General features: G+C 27.1%; 1 protein-coding gene across 3 annotated transcripts in view; it reads right to left on the reverse strand.

Moving 5' to 3' along the window:
* Nucleotides 1-2,868: 2,868 nt before the first annotated feature.
* LOC106684896 (potassium voltage-gated channel protein Shaw) overlaps nt 2,869-20,315 on the reverse strand; it is a gene marked incomplete at its 5' end in the record, with an annotated part of 25,969 nt that continues 8,522 nt past the window's right edge. Inside the window, 3 exon segments of one of the 3 annotated variants that reach the window (XR_010843895.1) lie at nt 2,869-6,967; nt 8,990-9,160; nt 18,247-19,177. Coding sequence is in view for 2 of the 3 variants with exons in the window: in XM_014427216.3 (XP_014282702.3) it covers nt 9,051-9,160; nt 18,247-19,177 (1,041 nt within the window). 3 annotated transcript variants of the gene reach the window in all.

A 20,315-nucleotide genomic window follows, 5' to 3' on the forward strand; every position in this document is an offset into this window, starting at 1 on the left:
AACCATTTACATATATAGATTAAGCGAGTTAGGCTTTTTCCATGAATCATTGTGTTAATGATTTACACTGTGACAAAATAATTCCTTCTTTCTATGAGTATGTATTATATTGTTATAAGGATAAATAACAATAACATGACAATTTAGTTCTGATTTTACTACTACGCTATTAATCTGTTTTATAGGGAAAAATTGAAGACAATTTATGTCGATTAACATAGCTATACTTGTTATACATATTTGAAGGATATATATTTATATATATTCAATACATAATCTGAGTGTTTATAAATCTATAGGCAAAAAACTTGTCCTGTATAAATAAATAAATAATGATGAGCATTACTTTTTGCTTTCACTTCCCTATATACTATAAGCGGAAATATTTTAATTTTTAACCTGAGTTTTCAATTTAAAAACATGTTTTAAGGTTTCCTAAGTCCATATACCAAGTTTTGCAAAATGGTGAGTGTGTGAATGTGAGCCACGCTCAGAAACGAAAAGTTGTTTGAAATTACATATTCAGGTACGAGCATTGATGACCAGGCTGTTAAACGCCCTTTCAAAACTAACACACAAATATATTCAAGTTAGGTATATTTGGAGTTTTTATCTAAAATAATAAACTATTAGTAATTTTTTACAGTTTTTTGTTTTAATATGAATGTGAAAAACTGTCCTCATTTATTTAAATTATGTTTGATTAGATAGAAATATCAAAACTGTATTTTCAACTTGTTTGATGTTATTTTTAACAAACATATATCTCTAGATATGTGTGCTTTATTTAAATTGAAGATCCCTTTCATTATTACTCTTATATTATTTTCTAGGTTACTATATAAGCCAAATAAGTGTAGTATGAAAACAGAGTGAGTCTACTAATTATTAAAATTTGAAGATCATCAACTTTAAAATTTAATTGTACATTGGAAATTCCTTTACAGTATTGCTCTTAAATTGTTTGAAAAGCCAAATATGCGTGGTGTGTCCACTAATTTTTAAAACTTATATAAGTACAGTTTTACAATCCTTTAAAATTTTAAGTTTAGAATAAAAATGACAAAATGTTCTAACATTCATACAAATCGAGTATTGTAAATTAATTGTACAAAGTAAATAAAATTTTCTTCACAAGGATAACTTCAAGGTGTCTGCGGATCATTAAGGATATTTCCTTTTATCATTATTGTTGCTTGTTATCTTCAATATAGAAGAGAAGTAAAAGAAAACTAGGAATAATCGAGTGTGTACCTACTACTTAAGAATCACTACGATAAGGATAACTTATGAAGGATCAAGAATTCATCCACAGTGAGTCTAGTAGATGTAGAAGAAGGTATTCAAAAGTGAATATCCCAAGTAAATACAACCTTAATTCGGCTGGGTCCAATTATGAGAAACAGGGATGTACTGAGCTGAAGAAATATGTTAATAATAAAGTTAAACATACATTTTTTTGTTGTTTAAATGATCTGAGCAAGCGGTAGACACTTCATTTAAACTAAAAAGAATGTGTAATGATTATTTAGTATTAATTTAAATTTTTTCTTTGATAATATAAATTATATTTCATCATAAATGCTGATTGATCAAAATGGGTTTTATTTACTATAAATGGCATTTTATTAAGTTTATTATACATGGTAGACATTAATCATTAAAAGTAGACCATTTATTGAAACCTAAAAGAGGATAAAATGATTATTTGGCAATAATTTTTTCCTTTAATAACATAAATTTTTGTTTTATTATTATAAATAGTATTTTATGTATTAAAAATGGGTATTTTAGTTTATCATACAAAGTATTTAATTCATTTTTATTGCAAGTGGTAGATAGTTTATTTATACTAAAATGAAGGGGGAATGATTATTTGGTGATAATTTTTTTTTTAAATAACACCAATTTTCTCAATCTTATAAATAAATTAAACAAATAAAAGTATGTTCTGTTTTAATATATTTATTTAACAAAAAAAAAAAAAAAGAAGACATTTATTGGTTTTACCTTTTGGTGATCATGAGTATAGTGTAAATTCATCAGGAAGATCAAAGCCTGGGTTAACAACAAAGTTGATTGTTGCTTCCTCGTTTTCTGGATAATTTTCTGTCATCTAGAGAAGGATCATGCAATATTTTAACATAAGAGCCTTTTTTAACTTTTCTTTTTCTTTATATAATCCCCCAGTCCAAACTTTGTTTTATTTTAGTTCTAAATGATAGATCTAAGTGATAGATTACTTTACACTACAGATTTTTCATACCTACAAGATATTACAGTTTATGTGTGGATATGTCATATTGATATTGAAATCAATATTCTATTATCCGTATCTCATCTCAAATTCTTTAGTGTCGCTTTCTATCTGCATTAATAAAGTGTTTCAGATAATGACAGTTGAAGTTAAAAGACTCACCAATTATTTCATAAGGCTTGCATTCAAAAAATGAATTAACTTTGAGCTTGTATCTTGATAATGCTTGAGAAATGATAAACTTCCTAATAAATAGTTCATTTTGTAAAATAATCAAGTTAATAATTATAGTGTTCAAATATATTTAGCCAACCAATTTCAATAATTTAATTTTTTCAAAATTATTTTATGTTAGACTTGGATAAACCAGTTGAAAGTGACAATGCATTTACAATTATATGAAAAAGACTAATGTAAGAAAATAATGTTACAATCTGAAAGTATGCAATATCAAAAAAGCTACACACATTTTTAGGATGAAAATTTGTTTTAACATTTTAATAAGATAAATCTTTATTAAAAGTTATACATCAAAATGTAAAAGGAAGTTAACAACCACACTTCATTATCAATGTATATTTTTAGTTTTAATAAAATATACGTATGTTGCAATTAAAATATTAGTGTTATACAATAATTTTAAACTTATCCTGATATGTTCCTCGACAACTTTATATTGTAAAAAATAATAATAATAATAAAGGAAGCCAAGTCAAAAAAATTTTTTTTCTTTTCTTTTTTCATAAAAAATACTTTTTACTATATATTTCTTCCAATTAAAAATCTATTATTAAATAAAACAAACTTGTTAAAGTTTCCTAAAAAATAAAACTTTTTAATGGGTAATGACTTAACAACCTTTACACTTATCATTTACACATGTCAATTTGAGATTCAGATATCTACTTATACAAAGTTATTGTATAAAATTCAGTTTACCCTAAATATTACAAAACAAACATTTTATTGTTCATTAAAGCTTTTTAATAATGTAAATGCTCTTGACTTTCCATCTGTATTAAATATTTATTTATTTTTTTATCAAATACAGTCGAACTTCTTAAATAAAAAAAATTAAAATTTGATTGAAGGTACTACGTTCAAATATTTGTTAACTTTGATTATATTTTTCTCTGCTTTCTTTATTTTATTTTTAATCACAACAATGCTCAGAAATTATCCGACAATAGAAATATATGATGAGAAACAGGCATACTTCTTGAGAGGAAAAACTAATATTGTATTACCATATTAAAAAATGAAATAAATTGTATAAATGTGTACTATATTTATATCCCATTGACTTAAAGCCCAAATTACGTTTTTTCACTCTTCCTCTACTTAGTTGTTAATGGGACATCTTCCCTAAAGGTGCCCGTCTGAGCGAAGTTCGACTGCACTTGTGACAAAATTATTAACTATTTAATCAATTGTTTTATGAAATCTACACTATATATATTTTTTTTTTCTGAGAATTTATATTTATTGAGGAATATACAGGATCCCTAATTTAAAATTGATGGTAAAAATTGAACATAGCTAAGTGATTTTTGTAAAACTAAATACAAAACGCTGATACTTTAGGTTAGGAATGGCCAACCTTCAATATTCATGCATAAAGTTTTTTCCTTTTTTAAAATATGACTAATAGATATGATCTCGAATAAAATTTATTTCTTATATTACTAGATTACACAATCATTTTTTTTTATTGTTTTGTTGTAATGAGTCAATTTACATAGCAATAAATGGAGAAAAAGTGCTTGACTCAAAACAAGAAGCAGCCAATATACCCCTTAAACATTGTTCAAATATCATTTCAAATAATAAAATGCATGATGGTTGAAAAATAAAATAGATTGCAATAATTTTGATGAAATACATTAATTGGAAATATCATTCAGGACATTTGAGTTTGCGACATAGATTACGCCAGGGATGTGTATGTAGTGTTTAGTATGTAGTTGATGATGTTTTTCCTACCATGAGTAAGTTGGATCAAATAATAAATCAAAATAAATATAAAGAAATTATGATGAACCAGATCGGATATAAAATTATAATTATAATTGTGATGTGATAATTTATTATTATTGTTAAGGAAAGGTGAATATGGTGCTGAACACCGAAAGCTCTCGCAGTATGCATGAATAAAATAATATGATACGAGACTATCTGTGGAAGTTAACCTGAACAATACCAAAAATTTAAATATTTTTTTAATTGGTCAAAATATATTTAGTAAAAAGAACAGAAACTTCATCAAAACATTACTCCCATTGTTTTTTTAAAGCATGCCACTTGCAGGAGATGCCTGTTCAAAACGCATTCTATAAATCTCATGTGACTCAACAGAACGATCATCTGTCAATTAAATCTCTTAAATTTCTTCAAATATGTGAAATATAGAGTATTTTTCCTTTCATTTTAAATTTTTATCAGTCATCTCATTTTATTTTCATTTCGATCGGCAAACATTAAATATGAAAAATGCTGAACAAGTTTTTCAATTAAGCTAAAACAATTTCTTTGTCAAAATAATAACTAAATGACTTAGTTTAACTGAACATAATATATAAATGTACATGAAGCTACATTCAAATAATTTGATTTAATGCACAAATATAATCTGAAAAATCGACATTGAATTTATGTTTTATGATATTTATTATACCTAACATGATTTGTTGCGAATTTGTAATTTTAATAATGATTAAAATTCATTTATAGCATATTATAGACTAATGTGAATCTGAACTTTCTAAATAATATAGTTTCACTTCCATGAAAGGGAGCATGAGTGAAGACAGAGTATTTTGCTAAATAATTTCTTACATCATCAGTAGAAGATTGAGCTTTTATAATTTCAGTGTTTTGAAAATTTAACGCTGGAACACTATCAGTAAATGTTTTATTATATTGTAGAATATACAGTTGAATAGTTCTTTTATTTGTGATATTATTTTTATTATTTTTTCTGCAGTGATTAAAGCAATAATAAGGTGACCATGATATCACCACATAAATCTTCACTTGACAGGATAAAAAAAGTCAAATAATGGATCATGTTATAGTGTTCTCAATGTGTGAAAGTATCAGACCCACAGAGAACTCAAAATGATGATAGTCGGGTATAAAAAGGACTTGATACTATAAACAAACTATGACCAAATTCTGCACCAGATTAAAATAAAACCAGCTTGATTGGTTTTCACTTTGTATGGTTATAGATATAAAATAAAATCAGCACAACATTTCATTAATTATAAATTTTGAAAAGATTAATAACAAATTTCTAAATTTTGCATTGATTAATAACAAATTTATAAATTTTGAATTTAAATTTTTTAGTATTTTGACACAACTATTTAAGTTAATTTTTCAGATTTATAATACTTTTATTGGCTTATCAGTATGACTGATAAAGCGTAATAATGCATTAATAATAGGTTGGCCATCCCTGCATTAGAATATATAGCACATTTTTAAAGCCAATTTTCATTACCAAAGTCATCCATCGACCGTTTATAATAACTATTATTATTATTTAATTATATTATATAACAATCATTATTATTATGTTTAAATAAAAAATAATTGAAAATAGTCAGTTTTTATTTTAATTTTTTTTTTTAATAATTATTCTAATAAAATACTGAAATTTTTAGATGTTAGTTTAAAAGTTGGATATTTCAAGTTGGACCACATCAAGATAGATTTATAACATAATGTTAATTAATCTATTTATGGCGATATATATTGAATTAGGAGTTATCATTTGGAAGGAAATATAATATATATTATTTCTGTTCGATTCAACAGCTTACCAATGAGTACAGGAAATTTATTATATGTACAGTAAAATACAACAACAGCATAACAATGTTTAAGTGCTTTAAGCCCCTGAACCCATTAGTTGTTATGATATATTTAAAAAATCGTCATTAGGACTTATTTACCTTATTGGAATAAATTTGCAGTGAATTTTATTTTCATCTACAAAAATTTTTTTTTTTTATAGTCTTTCTCACTAAAATTAAATTTCCATTTAAGCATTTTATTAACAACGTCCTTTAATACATTTTAAAACTATAACTTATAATTTTAAACGTATATATTTATATATATATTTTTTAAATATATAGGTAATAACTTACAATATAGAAACTTTATCATATATATACTTGTAATTATTATTTTTTATTTTCACATTTTATAAAAATGATTTTTGGAGTGCACCAAAAGTGAAGATATCTACAGAAGAAGGTTGTGCTAGACCGAATCTATTGTGCTTGGAATATACAAATGTTCCTATAGCAGTATAGAATAAAGAGTTTTAGAACATGATTCCCTCTGGTCATTAGAAGAAAAAGCTAGACCTGAAACTTACCCTCATCACACCATTCTAGTCTATAAAAAAAAAAATAATTTTTTTTTTGTTTTTGTTTTTGGTCAGTTTGAGATTTTTGAGTTTTTAAAACCTAACCAATGATATAGTTACAATCATTATTACCTACTTTCCCTGAATGAACTTCATTGATCATTTCTTTAATGTTTCATTATGATAAAATATAGCCTTTAAACAACTCTTGCTTTACAGAAAGTGAAAGGGTACTTCAGCTGAGGACATGCACACTCGTTAATTCTTGTTATCTATGCTTCAGAGGTTGAACTGTACAAAGTTGTTTCACAATAAAAAATATATTCCATCTATAAAAAAAAAAAAACATAAATAAATAAACAACTCAAGTAGAGAATTCTACTCTAACCTTATATCTTGTCTTAATAACTAATTATATATTACAATAAACTTACTTTTGTCAAAACTTTAATGTAAAGAAATATAGCTTGACTTATTATGTACAATAAAAATAGGTATTCGAGACAAATAGAAAGGTTACACATCAACATTTACACTATTTAACGGTCAATAATGTATACTCCCTCGTTAATCTTTGGTCCAATTCTAAATCACTAAGGGCTTTTATAAGCAACTTCATCCCAGCAGGCACTTATTTTAATATATAAATTTTAACATAATGTTTTTAAAGTACATATATATATTTTTATGCAAATGTATTTTAAATAATCAAAAAACCACTCAATTATTAAGCAGGCATTAATGGTAATGTATGGTTCTGCCAAACAAGAAAGACATTTCTTAGTATATTGAGGAAGGGAATACTCAAAAATTCTACTTATAGCTCTTTGTATTTGATTATTTTGTATTTATTTACATATTTTTAATAAGAAAATTATAACTAATCAATACCGCAATATTAGGGCTCTGGTAAAATTATCTGATTGTTGGTTTTACTGGATTCTTCGGGAACAGTGTTTACCAATACTTATCAATTATTCTAGTAAGTAAATGTTCCAACAATTATCTTTCTTTGCATAATAATGTTGCAATTATTATCCAACTTTATTAATCCATAATAAATATTTATAAGTGAAATTTTTTTTAATATGACAAATAATTACCTAAATTATCAATCAATTACCAATAAAACAATAAAGATAAATGATTACCTACAAAATTCATTCTCCAAATTTTTAGAGGCTGTTCATATATTACATTATTATTAAGTACATTTTTTATCCTTTATTTTCTCTAGGTCACTTAAAATACCACTCCGTGCTCCACTTTGTCATGTAATTTTATGTTTTAAATGCTTAAACAAAGAAAAAAATAAAAATAGAAGAGTTTTTTTTTTTTTTAATAAAAATACTAATGTAAATAAAAACACATTATCCCGTAAACCTCAGACCAGAAAGATCTCTCTTGTTTGGTTGGACCATAATTAGTATTGAATGGTTTTACTATTTTTTCGGCGACCCAGCCTTTTGGCAATAATCTATAGTAAATACTAAATACTACAAATTGTGAACAAAACTTGATATTTGTAATAAAAATTTAACAATGATACATTTTTATTCATTCTTAAAATATCTATGTTTTGGACTTAAAGAGAAATGTAACTACTCATTTTTTAAAAATTGTTTGCATTTTAATAATAATAAAATATAAAAATTACAAAATAATAGCCTTAATATCTGTTTAATCGTCAAGTTCACAGCAGTATGAATGTTTTTATTTCTCATAAACTAGTTTAGGTTAAGTTTCTTTAAGATAAACTGTAAAGAATGATTAACCAATAAAACAATCAGTAGCAGACAGTAGTTTTTCAAACCAAATAAAACAGTTTAAAAAATTTTAATAATTTTTAACCCGTTAATATAGTTTTAATTACATTATTAAGAAATAATGAGATCTAGAAAAATTAAAAACAAGAAAAAATACCACGTGTTTAAAAAATCACAGAATATTTCTAATTCCTATTTCTGATAGAATTCACTATTTAAAAAAAAAAAAAAAGAAAAGAAAATCAATTATATAGCTAATAACCTTTATATTATTATTATTAGTCTCTGAAAGCTAAATAACACATATATATATATATTTTTTTTTAATTTATATTTTTAAAAATAGAAAATAACACAAATATTTATTTGTTATTTATAACTATTTTATGGAATTTTCTATAAAAATTATGTTAAAAAAAACTATCCAAATATACGAGGTACAAAAAAAATTTCACTACTATTTTACAATCTATTACACTTTCAAGTATAACTTCTTTTTTTTTTAACCTGATCATTTAAATATGAGCAATTATGTTTTGAAAATATTAAAATGTCTGTGCATTGACATATAATAGGAAAGTAAACCTTGTACAGTCCACCTCTCCGTTCAATTTTAAATATCATTATATCATTTGCACTGGTTCGTTTATTGTGGAGACTTGGCTAATTTACTCGAAGAGGAGGCTTCTGCAGCTGGTTTGACTGATTCAGCCTTCACACCAACCCCGTTTGGATTCAAAGTCATCGTCATAGCAACTGAAAATAATAAAAACAACAACACTCATTAATTATAGCTTCAATCTGATAAATAATTAGTAAAACTTTGTCCTATACATTTATATGAAACGACAGATAATTGCATTGATTTTTTTAATATCTATCTTAAATTTCCGGGTTTATTCTTATAAATTTATATAAATTATATTTCATTTAAAAACCTAAAGACTATGTAGTAATATGATATTTAAAATTAAATATCATATTATTACACATTTTGTACATATTTATACACATATAAATGTGTACATATGCATAGAAAGTATTTTACTTGATATAAAACTTTTTTTTTTATAATTATTTAAATTATCTTATGTTAAAAATTATCGTTTTAATCTTAAGAATAGCCTATATAAGGTCAAAATGTTGAAATAAAAATTTTAATACCAAGATTTTATTGTTCGGAATAACAGTTTCTTTAACCTTTTAGAATAAAATCATATCATAGACTATGTAAATTAAAAGGCGTTCTAGATCACAAACAAGAAAAATTTTGAAAAATAGTTGAAACTATTTTTTTTTTCTCTCTTGACTGTAATACAGACCATCTTCTTTTAAAATAAAATTGATTCAAATAAACCAAATATTAATTTCAAAAATCAAATATTAAGTCCGTATGCACACAGAGGTACTGTAAAGGAACTGATCAGGCAAATTAAACGACTAGTTTACATTGAGTCACTCTATGTGTAATACAGTGGGACAGAATGTGTTGCGGACTTGTCTGAGATTTACTAAGTAAACTAGTCAGTAATTCGGGTTAGTTCAGTTCCTTTTCAGTAATTACAAGTGCACACTGCCAAAGAAGAACTAATTCAATCAAATTATTAATTTTTATTATTATTTTATTTATTTTTTTTGCTTCATAAAATAATTATCAAGACAATGTTGACTCACTGTTTTAAACAAGATAAAAAAAACATGCATATTATTAAAAAAATAATATTCTAGAAAAGTTTAAATAAAGTTAATATTAAATTATGTAGAATAACCACTATTTTTCAAAAAAATTTTCCCTTTGAAAATTTATTATTGTTACTATTTTATATTTATGGGATAATTGTGTAAAACCTGCTGACTATTAAGTACAAACATAAAAATTGTTAAAAAATGTTTCTATAAATAAGCGATAAAGTATATAAAATTATTATATGTTGAATAATACCTCTCATAGATATGAAGAACAAAATACCACTTCAATTTCAGTAGAAGCTGACTGTTTTAATTGTTTCAGTAGTAATAAATAATACATAAGGAAATCATCAAATTAAAAAAACATATTACAATAGTTAAAATGAACAGTAGCTCAAAAAATTCTAAATTAATCTATTCCTTTGATAATTTAGAAAATTATTTAATTTATTTAAAATTAAAACAATATGCAAGTAACGAGTAATACACAAAAATCATATGTATGATCAATAAATTGGATAATTTAACATAATATGTAAATGTTGATAATTTTATTAAATTACTATATTTGTTTATGTTATATTTTTATCTTATGTCTGTTTTAAAATAATACATTATTTTATAATATGTTATATCATATCAATTAATGGATTAAATAATGTATAACACTGTTTGTACTGAGTTTGATTGATATAATTCTTTACTAGGGATGTTGTATGACAAGTGATAAAATAAATATTGTACAAACTGTGTTAATTCTGATCCTGTTCAAAATTAGGTTCAATCTAAAAAAATATTTCAGTCAAAATATATAGTTTTATAAATAAACCAATGTTTTCAAAAATATATGACACTTCTAGCATAGAGTCAAATGCCACCAAATTTAATGAAAATAAACAAGCATGCTTTGATTTTCATGAAATTCCTAATCCAGTCGTTTTTGGGTTAAACATGAATTTATAGTCAAATTTTAGATATTCTAAATTTTGGATCCAATTCGGTGTCCAAATACTTTGAATTCTGTATAATTTTATTCAAATATTAAATATATTATGCTGAAACTAATACGATACAATCTCTCTGTACTATAACTCTATACACCCTACCCTATTGCAGCAATGCTAGGAAGAGAAAGAAAAAAACTATACACTCTATACAACACTGATACTGACACACAATACACTTTATACAGCACAGTACACATCTCCGCAATATAGACAACCATCAATAGTACACATTGTAGAAGCACCTTTCCCAGGTAGTTGCCCTGGGTGCGAGTATGCAACTGCAAAAGTGGTGGTCTCACAAGCATATTAGAGTACGCAGGGAGAGTTGATTGCTCTAAAATTAAATAATCCTGAAATCTTACACAATGAAATAGGATGTGAACTGATTATATTCCATTTCATCAAGCTTTGAAGGCTCATATGGGTATGACATGAATGGCTGACTTATATACCTCCTAAGATGATTCCTACTGAACCTCTTTTTAGTCATCATATAGTGGGGAGATGAAGGCAATAGTGGGCAGATCGTGTGACCAATGATGCCAGAGAATATCTGAGTCTTAAACTGGATGGCGGTGGCCAGGAACAGGGGTGCATAGCTGGAGGAAGCCAGGGTTATAGTGCTGCTAAGTGGTAGTACCTACATCACTCTTCCAAAAATAAAAAATTAACATTTCCATTACCCACATTTTTATGCTCTGACACTGTTATTCAGCTACACCCAACTCAATGCAATGTGCTTCTTGAAAATCTAGCTTTTGATTCAGAGGCCCAAGAAATTTCCAATAACCATAAGTTTCAAGTGAGTCAGGCTGATTATAAAACTTAAGTTGCCCTATTAGATTCATTGTTACGAGTTTTTAAAATTTTACAATATTTAATGGCCAAAAAATAAAATTCCTGAGCAGTGAATCACAAATGAATCTGTCGATTTAAAGTTTTTGTTACCATATAAAGTCTGCTACAGATAACTACTAAAATCTCATTATGAACTCTTAATCAGCGTAACATAAATGGCAAGATTCAAAACTTATACGAAACCATAAACAAATTTAAAAGATTCCAGATCTTTTTATGTCTACTCTCCAGTCATTTTTCAATGACATTTGATGTCATTCTAGTCTTCGAATATTAAATTTTCAAAAAGGCCATGAGGTATTGATGAATGTACATTTCAAATTTTCTTTTGAGACCAGAAATACATTTTTAAGTTGAACCTAATTTTGATCTTTTCTTTTCTATTTTCTAAAAAAAAAGTATTTTTTAATTTATATGTTTTTTTGAAAATAATTCTATTATGAGTATGTAAATAAAGATTTGATTGCAAAATAATTTTGATGTTTATTTCATCATAAACTTAATGTCTCAGTCCGTTTAGACATTATAAAAAATTTTTTTTATGAGGGGGGGCGAGTTATACAACCATTATCTAAGAGACATGACTGAATGAATCAGGTCGATGGTTTAAGGAGGTTTTTTTTAAGTCCCAAACTCTCTAACAGTCTCTCGCTTTAACCAAGAGGAGCCCCACAATACCATTTTACTCAGGGTAATACAAGACTTAGTTCTGCTATTAGTTATCAGTCTAACAGTGTATAATGCTTAGTCATACAGAGTTCTACTCAATCTTAACCAGTCATTATGGAATATGATCATCAAGATCTATAAATTTTAATAAAAAATTTAACTACTAATTTGATAAAATTGTGAGGCAGACGATTAACACATGCAAACGGGCATTATTTAATCAAAATTCAAACATGCCTCAGTAATCTACCATAGTAAAAGCTAATTATGAAAATGCTAACAAACATTTTATTTTTAAATAATAAAAAATCATACATACAAGTCAATCCTGTAGATATTCATTTAGGGCTACTAAAAATCCAACCAGTACAGTTTAATATTTGGTTTTAATTTTAAATTAAGGGAAAATTTTAAACCATTAAAAGAATTTTAAGTTTATTTGAAAGGGTGATGAATTTTCTTTGATCTTATTTCTTGTATTGATAGAATAAATAGAGATAAACAAAAAGAGCTTTGAGATTGCTAAACAAGGAAGTAAAAAAAGTGTTTGGTTTATAGATTAATAATTAACAAATATTTATAACTCAAATTTCTAATCCCATAATTTATTCATTTGTAGAGTAAATAATAAAAAATCCTAATAACCTGAATCGATGTTTGAAAACGATTTATTTCTTGTAAATTAAAAAAAAAAAGGTTCAGAATGCCTGAATTTTCACAACAAACCTTTTTGGCACAGAACATTGTCGCAAAGACTGTTAGTTAACAATATACTTAAAGATCTCTGGTATTTTATTTCAGGATGTTTATGCAATGCTGACGAAAAATTAACTTTATCATAGGAAATTCCATACAGTGACTCACTTGAAGCTCACAGTTTGGGGATTTTCATGATCCCTGAAAATTAAGTCAGATTTTCAAAGTGCTGAATACTGAGTTGGGTCACAGTTTCTTTATTGTCTGTCATATTCTTTAATAAATTAAAAAAAAAAAAATCAAATGCTAAATAATTTCAAATAAAGTATCAAGCAATTAAGTTTTATAAAAGACATATCAGATGGTGATAATTCATAAAGTACTATAGTACCCATCACAAAATAACATGTATCTGTTGTTTCAAAGATCATCTTAATAAAATAAAGATTTCTAAAACCAATTAATAGTTCAGTTATAATGAAAGATTGAGACATATAAGTCCTAAAATTAATTAATAAATTAAAGATTAACAAAATATTGAGTAATAATATTAACAACAATATTGCTTCTGATAAGCAAATAATGTACTACATAATGCATTTTTTTTAATCAATTAATAAACCCTTTATAACTATACAAATATAGTTGTTACCCTAGTAAATGTAATAATTTATATGAAGTAAAAACATTGACGGATATAAAACTAAATAAACAATAACGATCAAATAACTAAATGTGTTATCATTTGGAGATTATTTGGCTTTGAATTCCAGAATATAAATAAAGATATAATACAGTTAATAATTGATTTAAAAAACTATTTGAAAATAGATATACTTCAGAAACCATATTTATAGTTTTAATTTTTTATAAATTGATAAAAAATTATCGATTCTTTGAAATACTTAATTATTCAGACAATTTAGAGGAATGGGAGAGAACTGAGAACATGGGCTGGTCAATGTTGCCATCTATTGACGATCTCAAGACTGAATTGGTCTGATTATCTAGATTTTGGGACTATATATGGCAACATGGTGAATATATCCACTAAACTTATTTTGTGATGGCTACTATAGTTAAAGTAATTAAAGTAAATGTCTACAGATCTAAAAGAATTACAATAATATTAATATAAACTACCGCATTCACATATGCCATTTCCGTCAAAGAACTTAATTAGGAAAATTAGAATATTTTTGTGTTATATGAAACTATTTCAGTAAAGACTACATATCGCTGCTGAGCTTTAATAGTGACACGTGTGACAATAATAAAAGTATTAATTTTATTTTGAATTTGATATATTCCAAACATCTTATCATAGATTGGGATAACATTCTCTTATTGGGTCGTCCTACAGACTTATTACAAAGTAACTCCAATCTATGATACAATGTAAGGAATAAATCAAACAAAAAATAAAAATAAAACTTTCTTGTCAGATGTACCACTATTAAAGTAAAGCAGCGATATGAGAACAGAATTTGAGGGTTGGGTGTGAAATAGGAGATAAATTCTGATTATAGTGACCTCAATCGCTGCCCACTAGTCGTCGACTCCTTTAGCTTCATTGTTCTTCAGATTGGAGTGACGTCTCTCCGACTCTGCAAACAGAAATAAACTACCCATATTCCCTCAAGAAACTTAAATAAATAAAATGGAAACTTTTTACGTTGCTCTATTTAAAATATTTTTCAGATGTGAACAGGTGCTTATCCAAGTTATAGGTAGTTTGTAATGGTATGTCCGATTCAAGTGATCCAGAAAAAAAGTAATCTATTGCTTGACCAATTATGAAGTAATTTTTTGTTTTGGTTCCTCGATTGCAACAGGATCCAAAAATAATTATTTTAAATTTTTATCTTTTTCTTAGCTCTAGGAAAACTTTTTTTTTTTACAGATCACGTTGTTTCATAAATAGCAAGAAACAACAAATCGTTACAAATTAGCAAGTTTTTAGAAGACATATTAGTCCAAGAAGGAATCTAATCACTGGCTTAATAATTTGCAGGTGTGTAACTACTTATATGTACTATATTTAAAACAATATCAACCCTTATATTTAAAAAATTGATAATTAAAAATAATCCAATTGGCAGCTTTATCTTTGTTAATAAAAAGTTTAAAAATCTCAAATTTTTACAGATAAATCCTCTATTGTGGGTTATACTTCAATGTAAATTTTATGTTTGAGATTTATCTATACTTTGAAGTAGATATTGGACCAAATTATAGGACCCAATATTTCTAAAATTTAGGACAGAGTTCTTTGTTGAATAAAACGGTTTTTGTTTCATCGACCAAGGTTACACAAGTTCTGAGTAATTTAACATAAACCTCAACAAATGTAAGAAATAACGTGCTTTGTAAAACTAAAATAGCTGTCATAAGAAATAGGACAAAAATAAAAATTATAATTTTTGGACAGAGCAATTATGTACAAATCCACAAACAAAAAATGATTTGATTACAAAATAGTCAAGCAGCATTACTTGGATCATTTGAAGTTGACAGACCCATGTGTTAAAGGAAAGAATTTATCTTTTCAAAGATATTAAACAGACTGCAATATGACAGAAAAAGAACATAGGTTTAATTAATTAGATTTTAAAATTTAAAAATTAAGTTTTATAGAGGAAGAGTCTGCAGGAGACCAGTATTAATTTTTAAAACACCTGTTTTATGTTTGATGCATCCTTAAAAGATGAGGTGGGGATCTTTTGAAATTTAGAGTTTACCTGTTCATTACAGACCGCTTAAAGACAACTATAAATCATGGTTAATGAATAAATAATATTGCCAGTACATCGTGGTTAGTTATTGGGCTTAGATTGATGTAAGCCATGACAGGTAGCAGAAAATATCACACTGAAGACCTAAATAAATTAACGAAAGAAAGATCATACAAAGGCAAGTTTTAGGCAAAAGGGGTGGGCACAATTAAATGTATCAAAAATGAAAATGAACCAAAATTTTTTTTCAACGTAGTCAGCTTGAAGTAGAGTTTACAATACTTAGAAATTTATTTAGGGTAGTTTTTTTAACTATAGAAAAAGAACATAATATAACATTTAATGTATAAAAATAAATTATTATATAAATTGTAATAATGCTGACAACACTTAAATGGGCAAAGCAAACTGGACTGCACATATAAAACAAATTCAGTTCCAGCATGACAACAAACACATAAACACATATATAGACATATTAACAAAACATATGTAATTAACTAGACACACATAACAAGGCATTCACCATATGCAAAAGGACAAATAAATAAAATAAATTGATCAATAATAAATAAACTTCAAAATTATACATACTCGTGGACTAATACTTTTTTATTTATTTATATATCTATAAATTATGTTCGATATGAAAAACTGTGGTTAATAATAAATAAATAAAGGAATTGAGTTAATGTTTCAGTAGTGATCATTACAAAAGACACTTGGAAATTATTAAAAAAAAAAAATACTTCTTGTGTGTGCAGCACTAGATTAGTTTTCCAGTCTTATAGATCGGTGGTATTTTAATTATGAGTTGGCATAGTTTATTATTATTTTTGTTACACTATAAAATCTATAATATAATTCAGATCTTACATGGTTGTCAAATGTTTTTATGTAATGACCATTTAGGATTCATAGTAACTGAATTACATAATAAATGGGACAATAAATTTCCACATCTTGTTTAATATTCTAATTATATTTCATAACAAATTAAGGAGAGAACTGTGTAATTTAATTTAGTAACCATGTTCTATCATTTTGTCTCAGAGACATTTCAGAAATTTACAATTTTACTTTTTCAAACGGAGTAGCTACAAAATAATTGAACGTCTATTAATGCCATACCACTATTATAATTAACCTCGAATAAAATATTTAGTTATAATTTACAATTAATTAATTTAGATGTAATTCACAATATTTTTCTTACTTAATCCTGTAGTGATTTAGTTTCTATTATTATAATCTTCATTATAAAAAAAATGGATGAACAATATCAGTTTATTATGTCTACACTCCTTCTCATTTAATGTATACTCATCTTTTAATTACTTTTTATTGGTTTATTAATTATGTAACAAAATTATATTAAATTTTTTAAAGATTTTATAAAGCATCTTGAAAATCCTATTAGACATACTGATACAGTATTTTTTATTACTATTAAAATGTTCGTTTACTATTACAATAATTGCCCTTCATCAACAGGCTTTCATACTGACTGACCAATATCTCTTCTTTTGTTATTATCTTAAAACTGTTCTTTAGTTTTAACATATACCTTGATATATTATTTATAATAGTGATTTGGTAATAAAGGTCAATATCCCTAACTGCTGATCCAAGAACCAAAGGAAGGCTATTAGAGCTAACATATTTTTTATGAAAAATTATTGTTTAGTTAATTTATTAATTGTCTTTCCCAATATTCTGTGTTGGATGAAAGGTTATAACAGGTAAATACACAATGTACTTTTAAGCAATTTGATTTTAAATTATTTTCCAAGACCCTTTGGCCCGTGGAGTGGGGGTGGACCACACATGGTTCAGTTTCGAGTGGTCCACAGATTTCTACAGGTTGGTAACCAGCACTAGTTAGTTTGTTCAATTGTTTTGTAAATATCTTGCTTGAAAATGGAAAATTCTGAAATGTCATAGAAAAATGCAGAGATATGGTTATTGATGTATGAAGGCTCAATTGTATGCTTCTTCCCATATTTGATTATTGTACATTATACCTGTAATTAATGATGTGAGCATGTAAGTATTATGAGACCACTAGGTAGCTTAACAACTTAGCTGAAACTAAGTTAAATAACTGGTCTATTGGTTTTAATTAATCAATAGATAAACAACCTTTAAGCATTGATATGAAGTATACGATTGTTGTAGAGATACTCACCCATTTTGGGAGGCTGTTGGTCCTTGGGGTGGTTGGCTTTGATGGCGTTCATCCTCCTGTTCTGGGCCGCAATAGCCTGGGGGGCCTGGGTGTTGGGGCAGGTCTGAGCCGGTAGCCGCGGGGCCCTAGGCTGCTCCACGGGCAGGACCCTCCGCCTCTTCTTCGGCAGCTTCGCTCTCGCCTGAGTGTGCGAGTAGTACATGGCGAAGTTGGAGACGATGACGGGTACGGGGAGTGCTATCGTGAGTACACCCGCGAGGGCACACAGCGCACCCACGAACATTCCGACATAGGTCTTGGGGACCATGTCCCCGTATCCCACGGTGGTCATCGTCACCAGGGCCCACCACAGGCCCAAGGGGATACTGTGGAAGTTGTTGTCTGGGTTCGCCTGAATCCGCTCCGCGTAGTACACGAGCGAAGCGAATATCACGATTCCCAGGACGAGGAAGAAAACTAATAAAGTGAGCTCTTTCGCAGAGGCCCGAAATGTTTGTATGAGTATCTTGAGGCCGGAAGAGTGCCTCGTCAATTTGAACAACCTCATTATCCTGATAATGGAAAAGAATTCTAAGATATCGGCGTTCTCGAGGTGCTTGGCGAACTTGGCCAATATGAGATCGATATAGAAGCTGAGGGTGGCGACGTAATCGATTATGTTGACGGATGACTTGATGAAGTCGCACTTATTGGGGCAGGCGATGAAGCGGACGAAGAATTCGAAAGTGAACCAGGCGTTGCAGAGGCACTCGATGTAGAAGAAGGCGATGTGAGCATTCGTCATGTTTTTGTCTAAAGTCCAAGACCAGGAGCTGTCGCTGGTGTTCACCGTGATGTTCCTGATCACCGGTACTCGCATGTCCGGGTGCGTCTTCAGGCAGAACGAGAGGATCGAGACGCAGATGAAGAACACCGATATCACACCGATAATCTGTCAAAAACAATACTTAATTATTACATAATAAATTAATAATTGAAAAAAAAATTCTAAGTTTATTACAAGAAGATTCCAAAATAAAACCTGGAATCTCTCAAATGATAGCATATCTCATTTCAACAAAGTAAAATAAAACAAACTATTTGACCGGAAGTAATTAATTGCAAGAAGATATCCGGATGGCGGTTAAGAAATGAACACAAAATTGTACAAAAACTATTCATTGTCAATCAACGTTTCACCTCACTTAGTAGGGTTTCATAAGGATTAAATGAAACCGAGGTACAAACACTGTAAAATAAGACTATAACAAGTTGATAATCTGCCATAAACAATACTTAATAATTACAGTAATATTAATTTATATTATAATAAACATAATAAATTAATGAAGAAGAAAGGAATATTTTTAGCTTATTATTACATGACCCTTGATTCTTCCATTTTATGGAATATCTCACTTTAATGAACTATTTTATGATAATTGGTTAACTATATGCAATTAAGTGTAGGAAGATAGTCCGGGTGGCGGTTTAGAAAGGTACTTACTCACTTAACAATCTACGCATCGTTATAAAAGAATACAAATATTAATGAATAGAATACTAATTAACAATAAGTACAGTAATGAGTGATAGAATTGCAACATAACACGTACCATACACAACGCAATATACAATACAAAAAATAAAATGAAGCTAAAGAGTATCAACACTGAAGAGCAATTAAAGAATACAATAAAACTATATAACATAAGAATAAATTAAAAATAAATTATTTTAAGAAGTTAGATTGGTATTCTGATTTTTTCCTTTTTTCTCGAGTTTTATTTTTTCTTCTTAGATATATTTTCGATTACCTTATTTCTTTTCCTCTTTTAGTTTTTGATGATTTTTTTATTACTTTTACTTGTATTTATTACTTTATTCGATATTACTCCATCTTTGCATTTTATTTTTATGATTTTCTATTGTATTTATATTTTATTCAGTTAATCTCATTTATATTTTCTTTTAATTTACGTTATTTATTTCTGTGTAATTTTCACTTTTTTTTTACATTGACTTATATCTCTACTATAGTTTACATAAAATTTTATTTCAACTTATAGTACTACCCTGTTTATAATATA

Source organism: Halyomorpha halys, unplaced genomic scaffold (assembly GCF_000696795.3).
Source record: "Halyomorpha halys isolate HHAL.00 unplaced genomic scaffold, Hhal_1.1 Scaffold627.1, whole genome shotgun sequence".
Taxonomy (NCBI): domain Eukaryota; kingdom Metazoa; phylum Arthropoda; class Insecta; order Hemiptera; family Pentatomidae; genus Halyomorpha; species Halyomorpha halys.